We start from the raw sequence: 25196 nt of genomic DNA, 5'->3' as shown, positions 1-25196 counted from the left end.
TACTGAGTGCTTACTCTGCACCATTCATGGCTAGGAGGATTTACGCTATCCTAAGTAAGGTTCTGGGACTGTCCACAGGTAATGATTAGCTATGCCTTCCCTGAAGTTTCCAGGGGCTCTTGCTCTGTCTGCCTGCTAAGTTGTGCTCTCCTCCAAGGTTACAGAGATTCTAGAACTGTCTGCTCAGGAGGAGAGTGTACCAAGGGATCTTAGAGGGACTTCCTAAGAAGACTTGGAAGGTGAGCACCATTTCAGGGAATGGACTGATGGGATCACGCCTCTTAATAGCATCAACCTGTCTTTAGAAGCCAGAGCTCTCCAGTAGAGTGAAAATCTTCAGGAAAAAACAGTCTATAGGGCTCTGGAAAGGGAGTATCTGCCAGGTCTTATTGAAGAGGCAGCAATTGGCAAAGGAAAATGTGCCTTTAACATGACAAAGGGGAGATAATGCAGTGGCTGGGAGAAGGCCAGCCAAAGGGGGATGGGAATTGAGTTATGGTTGAGGAAGAAGGCCCTTGTGAGGAGAGAGGTGAGACCTGAAGAATGAGAAAATCAGTCATGAAAAGAGAGAGAGACCAGCAGGGGAAAAAAAGCGCTAAATATTCCTGATTAGAAGCAGCTACAGAATTTTACACTTCTGTCCTTTCAGAATACAAGAGAGGATGCATAAGTTTCAGAGACCTTGAACATTCTGCCTGTTGCTGACCAGACAATAGGGAGTGGGCATCCAGTTAACTGGCAGGACTCCTGGCTGGATTCCTTAAATTAAAGACGATGGTCTTTAATTTAAGGCTCTTTTTAAATTTAATTTAATTTAAGTCTCTTTTGTGTGTGTGTGTTTACAAAATAGTTATTTATTTATTTATTTATTTTTCAAGTACAGTTTTCTCTCTATTACTTCCGTCCCATCTCACCCCCGTGCTCCCCTCTCTCTCCCATTTCCACCCTTCTCAGTTGTTGTCCATGTATCCTTTATATGTGTTCCTCTAAATCCCTCCCCTATTTTCCCTGAAATTCCCTCCCCTCTCCCCTCTGGTCACTGTCAGCCTGTTCTCTATTTCAGTGTCTTTGGCTATATTTTGCTTGCTTGTTTGTTTTGTTGTTTAGCTTCCTGTTAAAGATGAGATCATATGGTATTTGTCCTTCAACACCTGGCTTATTTCACTCAGCATAATGCTTTCCAGTTCCATCCATGCTGTTGCAAAAGGTAGGAGAAACAAAGCAATAAACCACAAATGTTGGAGAGGGTGTGGGGAAAAGGGGACTCTGGTCCACTGTAGGTGGGATTGCAGACTGGTACAACCATTACGGAAAACAGTGTGGAATTTTCTCAGAAAACTAAAATTGGACCTGCCTTTTGACCCAGTAATTCCACTGCTAGAATTGTATCCTAAGAACCCTAAAACACCAATCCCAAAGAGCATATGTACCCCAATGTTCATAGCAGCACAATTTACAATAGCCAGAGTTGGAAGCAGCCTAGGTGCCCGTCAGTAAATGAATGGATCAAAAAACTATGGTACATATACACAATGGAATTCTATGCTGCAGAAAGAAAGAAGGAGCTAATTTAAGTCTCTTTAAGATGGAAACTTAAATTCTCCATCTCTCTAAAGGTACACATATTGGTACTCAGAAGCAAGCCTACACAGCCTTGATGCTGTTGTCCCTGGAGCCAAGACATAGATGAAAGCAACAATGACAACAGTTATAATTTCTGGAGTGATTCTGTGTATTGGGTGCTGTGTGCTAGGTTCAGTAGGAGGAAATAAATATTAATTGTATTAGTCAATATTTACTGTAGTAACCAACATCTAAACATCTCAGGAGCTTAGAACCAGACATATTTTTCCCCATGGGCCTGTGGGTGGGCTGGGGCTATGCTAGACTCAACTCCATTCCATATGTATTATGATTCTGGGACCAGGCTGAAGATAAGCATCCACCTGGGATATGCTATACTCATGATCGAGGGCAGAAATGCAAGGGTTTCTGACCAACCACATAGTCACATCCACTCACATCTCAAGGGCAAGACACAGTCAGTAAAAGGTCCTGGGCAAGTCACATGAAAATAAATGGGACATACAATCCTAATATAAGGAGGGGGTAAATTGTTTGGAATAACAATTCAGTCTACTATACCACTGTATTTTAAGCATAAAGGCATTTGTTATATGGAATTGAGTGTTCACAAAACTGTCAGAAGTGCTAGAGAGGTGGAATGTAGACTGGGTGTTGTACTTTTGAAAAATGGCATGCCAGACTGAAATAAATGCTGAGCTGCAATTGACTCATAACCATAACAAATTCATTTCTGGAAGAACATTGTAAGGTTGGGGTTAATCTCCATAAGCGGCTGGTGACTAGTAGAGCAGTCTATATTGAAAAGACTCCCCTCTGTGTCATCTTTCCTTCACAGGTCTGACTATTCATTGGCTACAAAAATTCCAGGGGATTTGCATGCTACAGAGGACTCAGATGTCCTGTTGCACTATCTACATTCATACCAAGCAACTCGCATCTCTGCAGTGGGGCCACCAGGAAGTTCCTGCTAAGTTTAACTTTGCAAGTAATATGATGGATTACTGGGCTGGCATGGAGAAGGTAATGGGTTGGAGAACAGACCAAGTTTGATGGTTTGGCTGGGTTTATTAATTCATCCATATTTAATGTGCTTAACACATTACATGCCAGGTACTACGATGTGCTATGAGGTTCATCTCTCATGAAGGCAGAATGGGGTGGGAACCAGAAAGCATGAGGTGGGCAAAAAGAAGGGCCTGAGAAATTGGTGTATGTGAATCAATATGGTAAATCCCTGGGGAGCTGACACACACTGCCTACAGATGCGTCATATGCTCTGTTCTGATCTCCTAGGGTGAGAAAAGGACTAGTGGGTTGTGGATCATAGAGGAGCCAGATTTGGGTTTAAAAAGAGAGAATCAACAGTCTTCTCTGTCATTAAGAGTAAGCAAGCAGGATGATCACTAGGAAAAAACTATCAAAAGGACTCCAACATAAAGCATCAGAAAAAGAGTGATGAGAAAAGCTCTATTTCCCTTCCCACCCTACACTTCTAAAACTCCACCCTGTCTATTGCTGACCCTGCCATTGCCTTCCCTCTGAGGCTCTGTGCCTTTCTGGAGGATGGAAGGATTCCTCTTGGTCTGGATAAGGGAAGAGGTGTATCTGCCAGCGTGTACTTAAAAGAATGGCACTCAAAGGGAGTAATAGCATGATGTTATCATGTGGTCCTCACATCATGTCCCCTAGTGCAGAGATTGCTAATGTTGGGTCTCTAGGCTGAAGATGGTTCAGGGTATGCTTAACATAAAATTCACTCAGCATCTTAAACTCAAAATTTTTCAGATAAAATTTTACATATCTGGCTTTTCTCTAAAAGTTACACCTTCTTGGAATAATGAGGAATTTCTTTATTGCCATTACTCAGAATCCTGAATCCATAAAAGAAGGGATTTAATAAATTTGCTCCATAAAAATTTAAAAACTGCTCCACTGACAACCACCATAAGCAACGTAATAAAAACTAGTTACAATCAGGGGGAAATATTCAACTATTCAACTCACCACAGAAAAATAATTGATATTCTTAATACAAAAAGAACCACTAGAAATCAAGAAAAAAAAGACAATCAATTAGAAAAAAAGGTGAAGTATAAGAAGAGTTCACAGAAGAATGAATTAAAATGGCCCTTAAATATAGTAAAAAATGCTCAACCTCATTCATAATAAAACTAAGGTAAATTAAAAGTTCACTGAAATCATATTTTTACCTACCCATTTAGTTAAATACAAAAGTTTGACAACCCCTTCTGTTAGCAGGGCTATGAAAAAATAGACAGTCTCACACATCACTGGTCAAAATGCAAAATGATGCAACTCCTATTGAGAACTTGGGAAAAATATCACACCATTATCAATAAGTTTTCTCTTTAACTTTTCATTAATGCTCTCAAGCTACTGTATAATATGGGAACTCCCAAGGATACCTGAAGTTGCAGAAGAATTTTTAAAATCAAAACTATTTCAAAACAAAACTAAAATAAGGTGGAACCCTTGTTTATCACTGGTGTGCATGTAAAATGGTATAGCTTCTGTGGAAAACAAAATGGCAATTTCTCAAAAAATTAAAGATAGAATTACCATATAACCCAGCAATACTACTCTTAGGTGTCCATTTAAAAAAAACCAATAAGGTCTTGAAGATATATTTGTACACCCTTATTCATAACAGAATTATTTACAATAGACTGAATGTAGGAAAACCCAATGTTCATCAGTAGATGAATGAATAAACAGAATGTGGCATATGCACACAATGGAATATTATTCAGTCTTATAGAGAATGAGATTCTATTTATGCTACAGCCTAGATGAACCTTAAAAATACCATGTTAAGTGAAATAAGCCAGACACCGCAGAAAAAATATTGTGTAATTCCACTTAGATGAGGTCCCTACACAAAAAGTTAAAGATGTTGCTGGGAGTTGGGAGATGGGACAACAAGGATGTTATTGTGTAATGGGGACAGATTTAGTTTTGGAAGATGAAAAGTTTCTGGAGATGGATGGTGGTGATGCACAGCAATAAGAATATGCTGAACTCTATACTTTAAAGACATAAAGTGGCAAATTTTATGTTATATATATTTTGCCACAATAGAAAGGGGAAAAAGATGATGGATAGATGATAGATATAGGTATATGATAGATGATGATAAACAGGTATGTGTATATAGATAGATGATAAGTGGCTCTATCTATGATAACATTTATCTTTTATTTTTTCATTCTCACTCTCTTACAAGTATACAGTGGCATTTTCCAGAGGCTATAGACAGGTGATACAACAACAGCAAAAAAACGAATGCAGAGATAGAAGGAGAATTTGACTTCTATTAAAGAAGAAATTAAAGAGACTTGCAAAATTGTGAAACAATGCCACTCTTCTCATTTTTAAAAATATTTTATTTATTTGTCTTTAGAGGGGAAGGGAAGGAGGGAGGAAGAGAAACATCAATGTATGGTTGCTTATCATGCATCCCCTGCTGGGAACTGGCCCCTGCAGGGAACTGGCATGCAACCCAGGCATGTGCCCTGACTGGGAATTGAACCTCGATTGTGTGGTTTGCAGGCCCACACTCAATCCACTGAGCTACACCAGCCAGGGCTCAGTTTTTTCTTTATCTCCATGTCTCCAGTTCTATTTTTCTCATTTCTTTTGTTGATTAGGTTCCACTTATAAGTGAGATCATATGGTATTTTTAACACTTTATTTTGTTTAGTCCTAATATTTTTTTACATTATAACTCCCGAATAATGAATGGTTCTGTCTATTATAATTATGAGCAGAATTTTAATTATAAGGAAATAGAGATACTACTTAAATAGTGGCCAATTTCCTATAATTATGGAGATTCAGTCATGAATAGTAATAAAAGATGTACTACTTACAGAGAGAAATTATTCAGACACTTATTCATTACAGAATTGGAATAAATAAATAAATAAAAGGAATAAATGAAATAAATGCTAGGACAATATTAGCCTTATTTCTCTTATTTATCAACTTCCATGACTTTCAGTTAGTTTTGAAATTTAAAATTGAATAACTAGCCTTTGGAGATTGATGAGTATATGTATATTAATGTTAGCAGAGACTGTTTATTAGTTAACTAACAACTTTATTTAAGTTGCCTCCAGGCTAATTGTAGAAACCTCAAACAAGTTTTCTGGTTTTAAAATTATAAATACAAACAGAATGACTAAATTCACATTTTTATCATAATTTTTAGATTAAAAATGCTTGAATAGGAAGATATTAAGGATGATCAAAATTTAATATAAATTATAAGAACCTAAACGATTCGAGTAATTGGCATTAATCTGAACAAGGCCTCAGATTTTGTTTTCAATTTCATCATTTGCATTAATTATGTATCGGAGGTTAATTAATTAATTTATTTTTTATTTATTGTTGTTCAGTTACAGTTTTCCCACCTTTTTCCCCATTGCTCACCACTATCCTGTCACTTCCCCACTTTCTCAGTCAATCCCCCCCATTGTCCATGCTCAAGAGTGCTCTATTCATGTTCTTTTGTTTGCAACTTCCCCTTCTTTTCCCCATTATGTCCCTTCCCCCTCCCTTCTGATCACTGTCAGTTTGTTCTTTATTTCCAAGTCTCTGGTTCCACTTTGCTCATTTGTTTGTTTTGTTGATTAGGTTCCACTTATAGGTGAGATCACCACCTGGTTTATTTCACTCAGCATAATGCTCTCCAGTTCCATTGGCAGTTTATTTTTTTATGCATGAGAGCTGAGAAAGAAATACCAATCCAACTGTGTATCACAATTGTTCTTTAAGAAGCGAAAAACATTTCATAGCAATATTGTGAAAGTTCAGGAGGGCCACTTTAGCTTTATGCTTTATGATTATTTATCTAATTTTTCCAACATTCACAACCAAATTGATATGCAATACTATTACTTTATAAAATCTAATTTAAATATTGTTAGAGAGAACCCATATGAATAAAACTCTGTAGGGGTTTTTAATACTTTTGAAAAGTGAATAACAATAAGAATAAGGGTCTTGAGATCAAAAAGCTTACTAAGCATAGTTGTGGCAATTCTTAGACTTGAACTTTCCCCATACTTACACACCAGCCCCCACCAAACAGTAGGTATTCTCTTTCTTTTTCTTGTACTGTTGTTCAAATACAATTGTCTCCATTTACACCTCACCACTCTCCCCACCCCACCCATCCCTGCCTCCCACCCTCAAAATTACTCCCTTGGGCTTTGCCTATGCATCCTTTATGCATGTTACTTGATACACCTTTCCCTATTTTCCCATTATCCCTCCCCGATCCCCTTTGGTTACTGTCAATTTGTCCTTTATTTCAATGTCTCTGGTCTTCTCTTTCTTAAGGCTGGCAACAGAAGCCTGGGCCCAGCCCTCTGGTGGCTGAGTGGTGATTGGGATGAAGTGGAACTTCAGTCAACTGAGTGAACTCAGCCAACAGGTGGCCAATGTGAGCTTGCACATTGGGAGTACTTGGCTTGCAGCGTGGGTACCATGTGGTAGTGGTGATCCCTAAGTTCCTGAGTGGTGGCTGGTGACTATGGGCTGCATGGGAACAGATTAGCAATTCACCACCTAGGTTGTGATAGAAACTGATGGCAGAAGTACAACCATTCCTCTCCAAAGATGCCCCCTTCACACAACATCTTTCTCCTTCTGCATGTGTAGAAACCACCTTTCTATTTATTTAAGCAAACTGTCTACTAATCATCATGATAGAGGTGGCTTAGTACAGGGTGAACACAACAAGGCCTGTGTACTCATAGGACTTACACATCTTTGGAGAAAGACAGCACTAAACTATTATTACAGGTAATTATTTAATAACAATTTTGATAACTAACATAGGAATTTTATAAAAACTTATTAAAAGTCTTGCCTACATCCTGTTTTTGTAAATAAAGTTTTATTAGAACACAACCATGCCCTGGTTACATTCTGTCTATGCCTGCTTTTGCACTAGTATAATAAACTGATTGACCTTCAGGGTCACAGATATCTCAGCAGAAGTGATAGTTGGACTGAGAACACCAGGATAAGTTCAATTTGGTTAGGAAAGGAGGCAGAGAGGAGTGCTGCAAGAAGAGTGAACAGCAAAGCAGGGAGGGAAGCTTGAAAACGATGAGGAAACCTGAAAGGATATCTGTGTGCCTGGAGTCCAAGCAACAAGGAGAAAATAGTGGCAAAGGTGCCTGAATAGATGGGCAGGTGGTAAACTGGCAGAAACTTGGGGGGCCATGATAAGGGTTCTGGACCCTTATACTATGAAGGGTGGAAAACCATGGATGAACTGAGTGACATGACCATATGCCTCTTATAAAAGTCAATGTAAATAGTGCATAGGGAATGAGATCAAGAGGGCAAGAGCCAATGTGTGAAACCCAGATAAGAGAAGAGAGATAATGTTGACTTGGATTGGGTGAAGGAGATGGAGATAAGTGGTAGATTTGAGACAAGATTAGGAGGAAAGTGATAGCAGGACTTTGTATATTTTTTTGTATATTTTTTTGCAGTAAAACTGACAGTTACAAGTGTTTTTCCTTCTTATTTTAATTATTATAAGAAAGTGTTTGGATACAGAAAACTCCTGAAGGACAGTGTGTGTGTGTGTGTGTGTGTGTGCGCGCGCGCACATGTGCAGGAGGATAAGAGGGGGTTGTTGGCCTTAGACTGTCAACTGACTGTCATCACTGTGACATCAGACCCCTTATAGCTCTGGCAATACAGAGAAATCTGTGTTTAAATCACTCTCTGGTCAACAGTCTGTCACTATTGATACTCTCTACCCCAACTTCCCTTCCTACACTGGGATTCACTGGCTACTACATCATGCTTCTCTAGGGAAAAAGACAACCCATCCTCCAGTTCTCTCCAAGCCATTTCACTTCTTCATGCCTCGTCTTTATGCCTGGAACTATCCAGCTGAAAGCCAAAGACATACTCTTCAGGCTGCAGGTGTCTAAGGCCAGGGCCATTATGGCTGGGGATGCAGTGTCTCAGGCAGTGGACACTGTGGCACCTGACTGCCCTTCTCTAAAAACAAAGATACTGGTGTCTGAAAAAAGTCAGGATGGGTGGCTGGAATTCAAGTCATTATTACAGTGAGTATCTATATGGATTTTCATCAAAAGTGAAAACTGAACCAAACATTTATGTGCAGGTACTTTATTTGGAAGGTTCAGGGAGTAGAGTGTGGGACTGTGGAAAGGAACTGCGGAGGGAAGAAGAAAAGACTAACATGACAAGAGTTACTACAAGGAATAAGTGGGACCTTCTGAGAGCACAGAGAATGCCTTTCAGGATTTTTCCTGAAAGAACTGAGAAGCACCCAATTCCCAATGATAGAGCATTGCTGAGACAGGAGGTATTATATACCCCACATTTTTTGTCTACATACATGCATGCAGAGTAGGCCCAGAGTTCCATGCCATGGTGGCAATAGAGAAGCCCTAGGCTTACAGAGAATCACCCATGGTCCACACTATAAAAAACACAAAGTGGGTTGAAACTCACCCAGAGCTGTTCAGTGGATGGAATCAAAAGTGAGGCTAAGAGCATATGAGGTAAAACAAGAGGTGGCTAATATACTGAGTTTCCAAGTGCCTCCCCCACCCTCTGGGTCACTAAGCCAGGTTTTTTTCCTGCAGTGCATGACAGCACGAGCTGGAGGAATTAGTTTGCTGTCACATGTCTGAAATCCCTCCACTAGAGGCACATGCCTTAGGAAACTCCTAGGGAGCACATAAACTTTTTCTTTCTAATGACATGGTGTTTAAGATAACTGTCAGAGAAACAAACATGAGACTATCTCCAAGAGACTTGAAATTAGAACGCTAAAGGAGATGCTGAGAGAGGTGCAAATGCTTCAAGGGATTAATTGATCACCTCCTCTTTATCTAGTGTTGTGCTAGGGATCTAAATAATTAAATGAGCTTTTATTGTATTCTTGCTAAGCAAGTCATGTGTTTTCTTTGGGTTATAGTTAACTTCCTTATCCCATTTTATAGATACATAAAGTGAGACCCAGAGGTGTGAAATAAGTAGTCCAAAGTTACATAGCTAATAAAGTATCAAATCTGAGTAGCTTTTAAGCCCAAGTCTGAGTGACTCAGAATCTCATGATCTTAACCATTTATAAACCTCCTTTCTAGAGTGGATTGGCTGACTTGCCCTTGCCAGCATAGGGAAAGGTGGAAAAGATGGGCCACCCGGACATCTGGTACCAGTGCAGATCTGAGAAAGTGACATTCTATCTCCATTAGAGGAGCATCTACCACTCATCACTGTGTGGAGACAGGAAGCCAAGAAGCAGCTGCTATCTACGTCACCAGTGCGACCACTGGCCTTTCCAAAATGGCAGAACATTCCCATGCAATCCTGGGCATCAAGGCCAAGATGGATGCTGGGTAAGAAGACCCCTTTCTTTCTACAGACCACTACATGACTAGGCCTTGAGACTTTCTTTTTTAAACTCAACCCAAGTTCTCCTGTAGATTGGCTACAACTTCTGAAAAAGACAGTTGGGGAGTGAAGCAAAAGGGAGCATGTCTCAGCATACTGGGTATTCAGTGATCTTCAATGTGACATTTCTGTTTTTGATAGTGTGAAGTCTCAAAACCTCTTCAGGGCTTTGAGCTACATGTCTACTAGTTTGAATGATTCACACAAGATTTATATGCAATTTCATCCCATACTGATTCATATCTTTCTTATCCTTTGAGGTGCTGGTAATTTGCTTTCACACTACCCACATTTCACAAGGGTACTTTTGTCAGCAGAAAATTACTTTTCTAATTCATTGAAGTGGGAGATATAATTGGATTAATTAGATAAAATGAGATCTCAGATGTCGAAATTCAGAATTTCTTTCTACTCTACATCAACCCCATCAGTGGGATCAAAAAATACTGTGCCAATGTCTTGCAATTATAACAAGAGATATTCAGGAGATTTTTTAGTAGATCCTGTGTGCCATGTTCATGTTATTATAAGAACTGGAAAAAATATCTTAATTCAAAAACAAACCTCAAAAACCTAAATGTCCCATGTTCGAATCTGTGTTAACATAAAATTAAATTATTTAACAGAAACAATTGAATAGAAAAGCTATAGTAAAATACAGGTTCTAAAATATGATCAGGCAAATCACTTAAATATAACTAAGATATAAATTCCCACCCAACCCCCTAAATTTGCTTCTAATAGGCTATGACCTAATTTTCTTACAGCACTTAAAGTATAAATCATCTCCAGCAAGGGACACATATTATGATGATTCCCAGCCACAAGGAATTTCTTCATGTTTAGCCTAAATCATTCTTGATTTAAGATAAGCCTAATAGGCTGACAGCTATTGGCAGGGGATGGGACTTCTAGGAGTGGAGGGATTAAGCAAAAAAAGCGAGAAAGAGAAAAATCTAATCTCCTGGACACAGACATCAGTGTGGTGATTGCCAAGGGGAGGGGGTGGAGGGAGGTAGAGGAAGATATGGAGGAGATAAATGCCATGGACTGAGACCTGACTTGTGGTAAGCACACAAGATAGTATATTGATGTGTTGTAGAATTGTACACCTGAAAGCTGTATAATTTTGTTAACAAGTATCATCCCATTAAATTCAATAAAAAGGAAAAATGGCCTAGAACCTTTCATTCTTGCCCAAAAAGAGGAACGAAGTAAGGCAATTTGTAATGCTTCAGGATAGAAAAACAGGGGAGGAAGATGGCAGCAAGATAGGTGGGAGCAGAGTCCACTTTACCCTTCACATGGATGAAACACATAGCCAATCTTCTGAGGAACAGAGCAAACAGCCAATGGTATCCCAGTATACATAACAATCAGACACCAAAAATTGTAGAGGACATTGAAAAATCAGATAAGTAGGTGGGAGCTGTGAACATCACTACACCTGCTAGAAGAGGAAACCCACCAACAAAGGAGCCACCCTCCAAAAAATGGAAGAAGGTGAAGGAAGGAGTGGAAGCTACACTAACCTCAACTTAGGACCAATCTGGAAATACAAACAAATCATGGAGAAATTAGCCAGAACAAACAACTAAACAAGAGTGAGAGAGAAGACCCAAAACCTTGTACACAGAAAAAAAATCAGCCTCAACACAACCTGTCCACACCTGCACAACAGAATACAAGATGTGCTAGATAGAGTTACCCTCATTTAACCAGCTGGAGGGAAAGACCATCAAAGAAGCAACAACAATTAAAACCCAAAGACATACACAGCCAACATAAATGACAGCCCAAAACAAGTGAGCTCAGGAGGTCAAGGAGACTGCACCACTGAATCTTACAGGTATTCTACCATAGAAGTTCACACCAGAAACTCAGGAATTCAGAACAGATCAATTTAAGAAGTGGAAACTAACAAGAAGAGTCCCACAAACAATGGGAAGACAAAGAAACAATCCCCAAATGAAAGAAAAGGAGAAACCTCAGAAAGAATGCTAAATGAAACACAGGCAAGTCAACTATCAGATATTGAGTTCAAAGCAATGGTTATCAGGAAGCTCAATGAGCTAACAAAGAATTACCAAAAACTACAAGGAAACTACAATGAACTCACTGCAAACTAAATCAACATGAAAAAGGAAACAGAAATTACCAAAAAGGGCCAAGAGGAAATGAAGAGTATATTATCTGAACTGAAAAACACAGTAAATAAAACCAAAAGTAGACTAGATGAAGCAGAGGGTAGAATCAGCTAGCTGAAGAACAAGGTAGAAAAAGCACACAGAAGGAGGAAGAAAAGGAAAAGAGGCTCAGAAAGAATGAAGAGGGATTAAGGGAAATGCAGAAAAACATGAAACATAATAATATCTATATAATACAGATACCAGAAGGAGAAGAAGACCAAGGGATAGAAAATCTGTTAAAAAAGTAATGATGGAAAACTTCTTTACTTGATAATAGAAAAAGTGACAGGACTACAGGAAATAAAGAGAGTCCCAATCAAAGAGACTCCAAAGAGGCCCACTTTAACATACATTGTAATTAAAATGGCATAATTAAAAAGACAAAGAGATAATCTTAAAAGAAGCAAGGGAGAAAAAGAAAGTAACAGACAAGGGAGCCCCAATAAGAGGGCTGACTTCTCAGTGGAAATGCTCCAAGCCAGAGGAGAATGACAAGAAATATTCCAAGTAATGAGAACCAGAGGCCTGCAACCAAGGATACTTTACCCAGCAAGACTCTCAATTAAAATGAAAGTCCAAAATAAGGTGCTTCCCTGACAAAAGAAGTCTAAAAGAATACCAATCCACCAAACCAACTCTGCAAGAGATGCTAAAAGGGCTGCTTCAAGAAAACAAAAGAAAAGAGTGTGAGAAAGAGAAACAGGTACAAAAAATGGCAATAAGTACCTATCAATAATAATCTTAAACAAAAATGGATTAAATGCTCCAATCAAATGACATAGAATAGCTGAATGGATATAAAAGCATGACCCACACATATGCTGCCTACAGGAGACCCACCTCAGGACAAAAGACCATCACAGACGGAAAATGAAAAGTTGAAAAAATATTCCAAGTAAATGGACATGAAAAAAAGCTAGTATTGCAATATTCGAATCAGACAAAATAGACTTCAAAAAAGGACATAAAAAGAGACCAAGAAGGTCACTTATACTCGAAGGAAGAATTTATCAAGAAGACATAAACATTGTAAATATATATGAACCCAACATAGGAGCACCCAAATACATAAAGAAATTGCTGGAGGACTCCAAGAAAGATATTAACAGCAACACAATTATTCTAGGGGATTTCAACACCCCACTGTCAAAAATAGACAGATCTTCCAAACAATATATCAACAAAGATATTGAGGCACTGAACAATGTCCTAAATCAAATTAATTTACCTGATTTATATATAGAGGGAGAGCTTTTCATCCCAAAGAAGCTAAATACACATTCTTTTCAAATGCATGTGGAACATTTTCAAAGATAGACCACATGTCAGGACACAAAACAAGCCTCAACAAAATCAAGAAAATTGAAATCATATCAAGCATTTTCTCCTACCACAAGGGACTGAAACTAGAAAAAAAACTAAAGAAAAAAAAAACTAAACACTTAAACTAATGGAGATTGAATAGCATGCTATCAAAGAATGAATGGGTCAAGAATAAAATCAAGGAAGACATTGACAAGTTTCTGAAAATAAATGAAAATGATTTGAATAAATGAAAAACTATAATTCAAAACTTATGTGACACAGTGAAGGCAGTCCTGAGAGGGAAGTTCATAGTGATACAGGCCTACCTAAAAAAATAAATAAATAAAACATTTTAAGTGAAAAACCTTACCTTACACATACAAGTACTCCAGAAAAAAAACAACAAACCAAGCCAAGAGCAAGAAGGAAGAAGATAATAACCAAGATAAGAGCAAAGTTAAAAGACATAGAGATTAAAAGCATAATTCTAAGGATCAATAAATGCAGGAGCTGTTTTTTTTTAAGATAAACAAAACAGAAAAACCTTTAAGTAGACTCATCAAGAAAAAAAAGAGAGAGGATCCGAATAAACACAATCAGAAATGAAAGAGGAGAGATTACAACTGATACCACAGAAATACAAAGGATTGCAAGAAATTACTATGAAGAACTACATGCCAAGAAATTTGGAAACCTAGGTGAAATGGACAAATTGCTAGAAAAATACAATCTTCCAAAACTCAATGAAGAAGTAACTCAAAGTCTGAACAGACCAATAACAGCAGAGGAAATTGAAGCAGAAATCAAAAACTTCCAACACACAAAAGCCCTGGACCAGGCAATTTCATGGGAGAATTGTACAAAGCATTTAAGGAAGAGCTAACTCCTATCCTTCACAGATTATTTCAAAAAATTCACAATGGTGGAAGACTTTCAAACACTTTTTATGAAGCCAGCATCATTCCAATCCCAAAACCAGATAAAGACACAACAAGAAAAGAAAACTTCAGGCCAATATTGCTGATGAACATAGATGCTAAAATCCTCAACAAAATATTGGCAAACTGCATCCAGGGATACATTAAAATGATCATACACCATCATCAAGTGGGATCTATCCAGGGATGTAAGGATGGTACAATATTCACAAATCAATAAATTTAATACATCACATAAAAAGGAGCAAAGACAAAAATCACATGATCATATTAGTACATGCGGGAAAAGCATTTGATAAGGCACAGCACCAATTTATGATAAAAACAATCAGCAAAGTGGAAATAGAGGGAGCATTTCTCAATATAATGAAGGCAGTATATGAGAGACCCACAGTCAACATCGTACTCAATGGGCAAAAAGTAAAATCTTTCCAACTAAGATCAGGACTGAAACAACGTTGTCCACTTTCACCACTTCTACTCAACATAGTATTGTAAATGAAACCACAGCAATTGGACAAGAAAAGGAAATAAAAGGCATCCAAATTTGGAAAGAGGAAACAAAGCTGTCATTGTTTGCAGATGACATGGTAGTGTACATAGAAAATCCTATATACTCCACCCCAAAACTGCTCGAACTAATAAATGAATTTGGCAGGATACAAAGTCAATATTCAGAAATCAAAGGCATTTTTGTATATCAAAGATGAAACATTAGAAGCAGAAATCAGGAAAAAATTCCATTTAATACAGCGGCAAGAAAAGTAAATTACCTAAGAATAAACCTAACCAAGGAGGTAAAAGACCTGTACTCAGAAAACTACACAACACTGAGGATATGAATTAAGGAAGACACAAACAAATGGAAACATATACTGTATTCATGGATTGGAACAATTAACATCATCAAAATGTCCATACTACCCAAAGCAAATTCTAGATTTAATGCAATACCTATTAAACTACCAGTGGCATATTTCACAGATACAGATCAAACACTTCAAACATTTATACGGAACCATAAATGACCCCAAATAGCTGCAGCAGTTTTGAGAAAAAAGAACAAAGTAGGAGGGATCACAATACCTGATATCAAACTGTATTACAAGGCAACTATATTCAATACAGCCTGGTACTGGCATAAAAACAGAAACATGGACAATGGAACAAAACGGAGAGCCCAAAAAGAAACCCAGCTCTCTATAGTCAATTAATATTCGACAAAGGGGGCAGCAACATAAAATGGACTAATAATAGCCTCTTCAACAAATGATGTTGGGAGAACTGGACAGCTACAAGCAAAAAAAAAAATGAAACTGGAGCACTGACTTACACCATACACAAAAATAAATTCAAGGTGGATAAAAGACTTAAATATAAGCCATAACACCATTAAAGTCCTAGAGGAGAACATTGGCAGGAAAATCTCACTTATTTCACACAGCGATATTTTCACTGATATGTCCCCCAGAGCAAGGGACACAAAGGAAAAAATATATAAATGGGATATCATCAAAATAAAAAGCTTTTGCATGGCTAAAGAAAACAGCATTAAAATGAAAAGAGAACCAACTGTATGGAAAAACATATTTGCCAATGATACCTCAGACAAAGATTTAATCTCTAAAATATATAAAGAATTCACAGGACTCTACTGAAAGGAGACAAGCAACCCAATTTAAAAAATGGGCAAAGGATTGGAACAGACACTTCTCCATGGAGGACATACAGAGGGTCCAGAGACATATGAAAAGATGCTCAATATCGCTAGCTATCAGAGAGATGCAAATTAATACCACAATGATATACCACTCCACACCATTGAGAATGGCCATCACAAACAAAGCAAAAAACAACAAACAACAAGTGTTGGAGAGGATGTGGAGAAAAGGGAACCATAGTGCACTGCTGGTGGGATTGCAGACTCTTGAATCCACTATGGAAAACAGTATGGAATTTCCTCAGGAAAACTAAAAATGAAACCACCTATAGACCCTGCAATTCCACTGCTAGGATTATATTCTAAGAACAGGGAAACATCAACCAAAAAAAAAAAAAAAAAACACCCTGTGCAACCCAATGTTCATAGCAGCACAATTTACAGTAGCCTAGTGCTGGAAACAACCTAAGTGCCCATCAGTAAATGAATGAATAAAAAGACTATGGTATATTTACACAATGGAATTCTATGCAGCAGAAAGAAAGAAAGAGTTCCTACCCTTTGTGACAGCATGGATGAAACTGGAAAGTATTATGCTAAGTAAAATAAGTCAGGTGGTGAAAGACAAATACCATATGATCACTCCTTTAACAGGAATCTAATCAAGAAAATGAACCAGTAAGCAAAATATAACCAAAGACACTGAAATTGAGAACAGGCTGACAGTAAGCAGAGAGTAGAAGGGAGTGAATTTCAGGGGGGAAAGGTTCAGGGTTTGCCAGAACAATTATAAAGGATACAGTGGCAATAATAAGGGGAAGATGGAAAAAGGGGAGGAAAATGGGGAGGGGTGGGGCGCTGGCGAGAGTTGGAAGGAAAAGGCAGAAAACTGTACTTGAACAACAATAAAAAAAGAAAAAATTGAATAAAAATTTAAAAAGAATAGAAACCAGTGGTGTATTCAAATGAATTGGAATTTAGCAAGGCTATTTGTTAGAATAATCACTTAGAGTGTCTTTTATGCATAAACATAGTAGACATTTCCTGACTAGTTACCACTATATCAAAAACTATACTATTTTCTGGGGATAAAGTCAAAATGAGATCCAATTATCTGCTCAGTCATGTCCACTAAGGTCACACCTTCAAAGTGCTCTCCCCTTTTTGAAACAAAAATATGGATAGAGAACAACTCAAGTTTATATTTGTATACACTTTTACAAAGATATTCAAACATTCAGGTTCACACACACCTGAGCACACATATCTTTCCTTACTCACACATGTATACACACTCATGCTCAAGCTCCACTCACCCCAGCGTGCAGTGACATATTATGTGTGTGTGTTTCCTCTCTTTACTCAGCCTATGGACAGGCCTGCAAACCTCAGACTTAATATGGACCATATCAGACACAGGTTGGATGCTGAACATCTTGAGCTCATTTCTGGATCCCTGGACATCAAGATCATGCATATTTATCCATCTTTTGCCAAAGTTTGACCCAGTGGTCATTCTAAAGGTAAGAGAGGATCCAGTTTACACCAGATGGTCAGAGTCAGTCCAACGGTTGTGGTTTCTTTCAACTCATCTAATTTTGACTAACCCTTGCCCTATAGATAGATAGTGTTCAATAAGCAAGATGGAAATTGTCCCTGGCATTATAGAGCTCATAGTCCAGGGAATGAGACAAACACATATACAGATAAAAAGAATATATCAGAAGACAGGGATCATGGGTAATTAGTTCACTCAACACATATTTAATGGACTATTGCTCTTGTGTCAACTATCAGGTAGATAGTGGTGAATCATTTAGATGGTCCATCTATAGGAAAAGATGGACTATTGGAGGTGATGTGTGTGTGTATCATTTCTTTTTTTATTTGAAGTATAGCACAGACTTAGGGTAAAGTGCATTGAACACAATTATTTTAAGTATACATCTTACAAATAATTTATCTATGGTATACACCGTATTAGCCAGTTTGAGATGCTATTTAAAAAATACCTTAGATTGGGAGGCTTAAACAGCAGACTTTTTTTTTCTCACAGGTCTGGAGGCTAGGAGTCTAAGATCAGGGGAACATTTCACTTTCTGATTTACAAACAGCCAACATCCTTCTGTGTCCTCATATAATAAAAAGAGTGAGCTCTGGTCTCTTCTTATAAGAGCAATAATCCCACCAGAGGGGCCCCACCCTCATGACCTCATCTAAACCAAATTATCTGACAAAGGCCCTGCTTCCAGATGCCATCATAAGAAGGTTGTGGCTTCAACATATGAATTGGCAGGGGACATAGCATTCAATCTATAACAGACACCCATGTTGAAGCCTTATAGAGATAAAAGACATTCCCATTACTACAGAAAGTGCTCATACCACCTCATGCCATTGTCTATACTCCATAAATTAATCATTCTTTTGACCTCCAGCACCATAGATTAATTTTACCCCTTTCGATCTTCATATAAGTGGAATCATCCAATATGTAAACTTTTGTGTCAGACTTTTTTCACTCAACATATTCTCTGTTAAATACTCTCCTTATTGTTGCACATATGACAAGTTTGCTCTTTTCAAATCCTACAGTGTTTCATTCTCTGTATCAATTGTAATTTTTTCCTATCCTGTTGTTGATGGACATTAGGGTTATTGCCAGATTGGGACTACAATCTATGAGGAGTTTTAAAGAATAAATAAAAATTTTTACTGTAGAACTTGATAGGGAAGCCATTAAATAAAATCTAAAAATTGGTCTTGACCTGGGAAAATCAAAGCAGTAGAAATGGGCTTATTTTGTTTGCAAAAGCACACTCGATATTGAACTATATTTGTAATGTACAGTTGGACCACTGACATCCTGGAGCCTCAAGATCTCTGTAAAAGTTCAGGGCCTACCCAGACTTCTGTTTGGCTGGCAACAGACACCTCAAGAGCAAAGTGAGGCATGAATCACATCCTCAATGTCAAAAAGTCAGGTATGGACAATACCTGATAAAAAACTATATTACACGGCCACTGTAATCAAAACAGCCTGGTACTGGCATAAAACAGACACACAGACCAATGGAACAGAACAGAGAGCCCAGAAATAAACCCAAATCTCTACAGCCAATTAATATTTGACAAAGGGGGCAGCAACATAAAATGGACAAATAATAGCCTCTTCAACAAATGGTGTTGGGAGAACTGGACAGCCACGTGCAAAAAAATGAAACTCAAGCACCAACTTACACCATACACAAAAATTAATTCAAAGTGGATAAAAGACTTAAATATAAGCCGTGACACCATTAAAGCCCTAGAGGAGAACATTGGCAAGAAAATCTTGGATATTTCACGCAGCAACTTTTTTACTGATATGTCCTCTGGAGCAAGGGACATAAAGGAAAGAATAAACAAATGGGATCTGATAAAAATTAAAAGCTTCTGCATGGCTGAAGAAAACAGTATTAAAATGAAAAGAGAACTAACTGTATGGGAAAACATATTTGTCAATGATACCTCAGACAAAGGTTTAGTCTCCAAAATACACAAAGAACTTACACAACTCCACTCTAAGAAGACAAGCAACCCAATTAAAAAGTGGGCAAAGGACTTGAACAGGCATTTCTCCAAGGAGGACATACAGAAGATCCAGAGACACATGAAAAGATGCTCAATGCTAGTTAGATGCTAGCTATCAGAGAGATGCAAATTAAAACCACAATGACATACCACTTTACACTGGTCAGAATAGCCATCATAAACAAAGCAACAAACAAGTGTTGGAGAGGTTGTGGAGAAGAGGGGACTCTAATTCATTATTGGTGGGATTTCAGACTGGTACAAGCACTGTGGAAAACAGTATGGAATTTTCTAAGAAAACTAAAAATTCACCTGCCTTTTGACCCAGCAATTCCACTGCTGGGATTATATCCTAAGAACCCTGAAACACCAGTCCAAAAGAACCTAGGCACCTCAATGTTCATAGCAGCACAAATTACAATAGGCAAGAGTTGGAAGCAACCTAGGTTCCCGTCAATAAATGAATGGATCAAAAATTATGGTACATATATACAATGGAATTCTATGCAGCAGAAAGAAGGAAGGAGCCCCTACCCTTTGCAACAGCATGGATGGAACAGAAAAGCATTATGCTGAGTGAAATAAGCCAGGTGTTGAAAGACAAATACCATGTGGTCTCACCTTTAACAGGAAGCTAAACAACAAAGCAAACAAGCAAGCAAAATAAAGCCAAAGACACTGAAATAGAGAATAGGGGGACAGTGACCAGAGGGGAGAGGGGAGGAAATTTCAAAGGAAAAAGGGGAAGGATTTACAGAAACTTGTATAAAGGACACATGAACAACAACAAAGGGGGGTGGAAATGAGAGGGAGGTGGGGAGCACTGCGGGGAGGGGCTGGGATGGGAATAAAAGACAAAAAAATGTATTTGAACATTAATTAAATTCAAATTTTTTTAAAAAGTCAGGTATGGCCCTGGCTGATGTGACTCAGTGGATTGAGCAAGGGCCTGCAAACCACATGATTGCTGTTCGATTCCCAGTCAGGGCACATGCCTGGTTTGCAGGCCAGTTCCCAGCAGGGGACTCATGAGAGGCAACCATACATTGATATTTATCTCCTCTCCTTCCCCTCCCCTCTAAAGATAAATAAATAAAAATAAAGTCTTTTTAAAAATGTAAAAAAGAAGTCAGGTATGGTCAGCACACTCTCAGGTGATTCTCTTTGAATGATTCTGTCATTCTCTGAATTAAACAAATTCTTACTCTTACTCTTTCCAAACATGATTTGATGTGGCTTCTCTTAACTCTCATGAGAAAAAAAAACAAGAGGAAAACAGATAAAAAATTATAATATCTATTAGGAAACTATAGATTGGAGTTGTGGAGTGGGGAGACTAATGAGAGTAAGAAAGGCAGTAAATAGTTAATTGCATACTGAGCTTCTTGTAAGGCAAGGAAATAAGGGAAATGGACTGATTTTCACATGTTATACCAGTTCATCAAGAACACTTGGAGGAAGTAATTGCATGATTTACTAATGTTAATAATTTTTCTAGACTTTCTGTCAAATCATTTTTCTAATAAATTTTATACTTTAATAAATTTTATACAAAGCAAAGCATGAGACAAAAGTGGTGTTACATAACTGTTAAGAGCACTAGCTGCAGATGCTGGGTCCACTACTGGCTAGTTGTGTTACTTCGGGCAAGTTATTTAATTCTCTGAGTCACCATTTTCCCTTCTGTAAAGTGGGGATGATAATACAAACTCCATGAGGTCATTGCAAGCATTAAATGAGATAGCACAGGGTCTGGAAGGTGTTGGTACCAGCTAAATATTTTTATTCTCATCTGAATATGCTTATTGATTTTTGAGAGAGGGGAATAAAGGGGAGGGGGAGAGAGAGAGAGAGAAAGAAACAATGATCAGTTGCCTCCCATATGTGCCCTCACCTGGGATCATATCAGTAATCTTTTGGTGTAGGGGATGACACTCCAACAAACTAAGCCATTGGGCCAGGACAGTACTAGCTAAATTTTAATAGCACTTCTGGGATGTCTATAAGGCACTTTTAACTTTTGAAAGCACTTTTCTAACAAAATTAATCTATATAAAGCTGGCCATAGGAGATTAAAGGACTTAACCAAAACACACAGCCAATTAGCAACAGCAGTTGATCTCCTTCCCTTGGTCACTTGGTGTTTACATAATACTAAAGCAGGAGTGTCAAACTCATTTTCACCGGGGGCCACATCAACTTCAAGATTCCCCTCATAAGGCTGAATATAATTTTAGGACTGTGTAAGTGTAACTACACCTTAACTACAGGCAAGGAACTCATCACTGATGCAGGGTAGGAACACAATGCCGGACTGGATAAAACAAGATGGAGGGCCATATTTAGCCCACTAACCTTGTATTTGTCCTCTGTGTCCTAAAGGTATGTTTATGAAAACTAGTCATTAAATTTCCAGGAATAGGCAGCTTGATTTGGCAAAACTGATCCAAATTAATTCTGGACCTTTTTTCTATAATGATAGGTAGTCATTTCTCTGTTACTTTTGGCTCAAGGGTACATGAGAATTGAGGCTCATTTGGCCTGAAATAGACATAGCAAAGAAACTGGGATTTAAATCTAGACACTGCTGTGTCATAGCCCATGCTCATAACCACTATGCATACTGATAAGTTCAGCATTTGACTTGGTGATCAGTGTCTCAGTTGGTTCTCTCCAGGTGCTGTCCAGCTACCCAATCAACAACCTGGTAGGAGCACCCATTGTTTACCAAATGTTGCTACAACAGGAACTTTTCAGGTGGTGGAGCTTTGGGGGTTCGTAAGAACCTATGGATCTATTGGTACTTCCTCCTGCTTCCATTACTTACGCACATTCTCATCTATTTGAGTTGCCCCATGAAGTTAACATAATTGCCAAAGCACCCAGAATCCAGATCTAGGCATGGGCAGAGTTTGGTTCCAGGAGGATAAGGGGAGAAAAATTACTTCTCTTCTCTCCTTCAGTTACAAGTTCTCACATCTACAGAACTGCTTCAGTGGAGGAGAGACCCTCTTCCCAGACACTCTGAAGAGCTGGAAGTCTCAGACAGGACTGGACATTCGAGAGTTTTATGGCCAGACAGAAATGGTACTAGCTCCTAGGGGGAACCATAAACTGTTCAGCCTGGTGGACTTCAAAAGTCTCTTTGATTAAAAAAAATAGTATATATATGAGCTACCTTTTATCATGTGCTTATTCTGTAAATATTTATTGAGCTATTTATTCTGTTATATTTATTTATCTGTGGGATAGGTACTGAAAATTCAGCAGGGAATAAAACAGGCCAAACTTCTGCTCTCATGGAGATTGCATTCTCATGCAAGTGGGGGAAAGAGACATAAACTAGTAAATATATGAAATGGAAGACAGTGAGAACTTCTATGGAGAAAAGTAAAGATAAGTGAGATGAGGTGAGGTGAGATGAAAGCCTAGACTTTCAAAAATGGTGGTCAGAAAAGTCCCTTGTAGTCAGATAACATTTTAGCAGAGACCTGAATATATCAAATGTATAAGGCACTACACTAAGCTGCTCACATTGAAATGAGGGGTAGGAGAAGAACCCACTAGGCCCCCATCTCACCTGCTGGGATATCTTCTTGGAACTCTTGGGGGCTACTTGAGCACAATGTGGATTCATTGTGCCACTTATCAAAACAACCTAGGGAGTATTTCCCCAGTGCCTCTTATTTGTGACTCTTGGTTCTTTTTCCTCCTCCTCGCACTCTGTTACTTTACATCCTTCTATGGCACATAATGGTCCCCAGTACCCCTGAAGAACCCCCAAGACAGCTCATGGCAGCGCTGTGATATAGAGGAATTTTGCAAATGTGGGTTAGGACAATGCAGTTACGGCAGGAATCCAGCCCTTCAGAGGGAGTCTTGTCTAGAAAATGTTCCCTTGGACACCAGAATCTCTGTAGGAGAATTTATTTTAGGATTCAAACAGAACTGGCCCTCTTAAGGAAGGTAATTTAATCCCACATGGTTTTAAACAACTTTTGGTGTCTGTGGTCGCTTAAAAAAGTATGGTTCCCCTTAAAAAGATGATAATATGGTTGTTAGTTCCTTTTTCCTGGGGAGTAAGGAAAGATTGCTTCCAGATTGCTTTCCAAACACTTTAGTGCAACCCCTCCAATGGAGGTTACAGCACAGGGGAGAGAGCCCAGGAAAGGGGAGGAAGGGAGCTACCAAACATGAGCCATCTTCAGACTGTGTCAGGACCTGCTCTACTGAATTTTTTTCCTGTGACCTCATAACCCTCCTGAAGTTTGCCCATCTGTCTACTGCTTCCCACGGGGATGTGTTGAGTTTCCAAGACAATGAGTCAAACCTGGCTGCCTGGGGACTGCGATTCTCCATTACGATGTGCAGGTTTATTTGGTGCACTCAGGAGGGAGGGAAAAGGGGGGAAACACAAAGTTTTCAGTAACTTATTTGTTATATTTTTCATTTAGAAAAAATAATGAAGAGAAAGATATTAAAACAATATGAAAGGGAGGAAGGAAAGAAGAAAAGGAAGAAAAGGGAAATTTTTCTATTCTTACCATGCAGAGAAAAACACTCTGAATAGCCAGCAAATAAGCTGGCTTGTTAGCATGATAAATATATACATTTTTAAAACAAAAATAGGGGTAAATTTTGACACATCATTTTCTTACTTTTATTGTTGAATAATCTTGGGTGACCATCTTTCTGAGTCAATTAATACTGACATATGCCATGATTTTTAATGACTATATAATAACTGATAGTGTGCTTCCACCACTCTATGCATTTTGTTAATCAATAGATGATTTTTTTAAATTTAACTGGTTAAAAACAACACTGCGATGAAGATGTTGTAGCAATACCATATGATCTCACCTTTAACAGGAACCTAACCAACAAAACGAACAAGCAAGCAAAGTATAGCCAAAGACATTGAAATTGAGAGCAGGCTGACAGTGACCAGAGGGGAGAGGGCAGGGGATATTATAGGGGAAAGAGGTAAAGGGTTTGTGCATGAGCAATTATAAAGGACACATGGACAATAACAAGGGGAGAGTGAAAAAGGGAGGGAGGTAGGGAGGGCTGAAGTGATGGGGAGGGGTGGGGGAAAAGGCAGAAAACTATATTTAAACAACAATAAAAAATGTTGTTAAAAAAGAAAAAAGCTTCCAATATTTTCCAAAGTGATTGTATTATTTTTCATTCTCACCCACAATGTGTGAAATTTCCAGTTGCACCACAATTTGGATAGCATTTGGTACTGTTTTTTTTTAATTTAACTAATATGGAGGGTATCAAATCTTGGTTTTAATTTTAAATTACTTGATAACTAAAGATTTTGCACATTTTCTCATGTGTTTATTTTCCATTCATAGATGGTATTTCATAAGATTTTTGTAAAATATTCTGTGGAAAACTTTTACCTACTTTATTGATTTTTTAAACTCAGTTTGTTGTGTTGTGGAGGTTCTTATA

The 25196-nt window shown here is 38.2% G+C and overlaps 1 protein-coding gene across 1 annotated transcript in view; it reads left to right on the top strand.

Moving 5' to 3' along the window:
- Positions 1 to 495: 495 nt before the first annotated feature.
- LOC118993403 (acyl-coenzyme A synthetase ACSM2B, mitochondrial-like) overlaps positions 496 to 25196 on the top strand; it is a 39976-nt gene continuing 15275 nt past the window's right edge. The window contains 12 exon segments of the mRNA XM_037055783.1: positions 496 to 529; positions 2423 to 2607; positions 6955 to 7010; positions 7012 to 7066; positions 7068 to 7119; positions 7122 to 7166; positions 8501 to 8708; positions 9870 to 10013; positions 17527 to 17683; positions 22411 to 22490; positions 22697 to 22854; positions 24058 to 24104. Of these exon segments, the coding sequence (XP_036911678.1) occupies positions 496 to 529; positions 2423 to 2607; positions 6955 to 7010; positions 7012 to 7066; positions 7068 to 7119; positions 7122 to 7166; positions 8501 to 8708; positions 9870 to 10013; positions 17527 to 17683; positions 22411 to 22490; positions 22697 to 22854; positions 24058 to 24104 (1221 nt within the window).

Source organism: Sturnira hondurensis, unplaced genomic scaffold (genome assembly GCF_014824575.4).
Source record: "Sturnira hondurensis isolate 20B ecotype Veracruz unplaced genomic scaffold, ASM1482457v3 Scaffold0008729, whole genome shotgun sequence".
Taxonomy (NCBI): domain Eukaryota; kingdom Metazoa; phylum Chordata; class Mammalia; order Chiroptera; family Phyllostomidae; genus Sturnira; species Sturnira hondurensis.
Note: the sequence above shows the minus strand (reverse complement) of the source record. Positions and strands in the feature narration are given on the sequence as shown.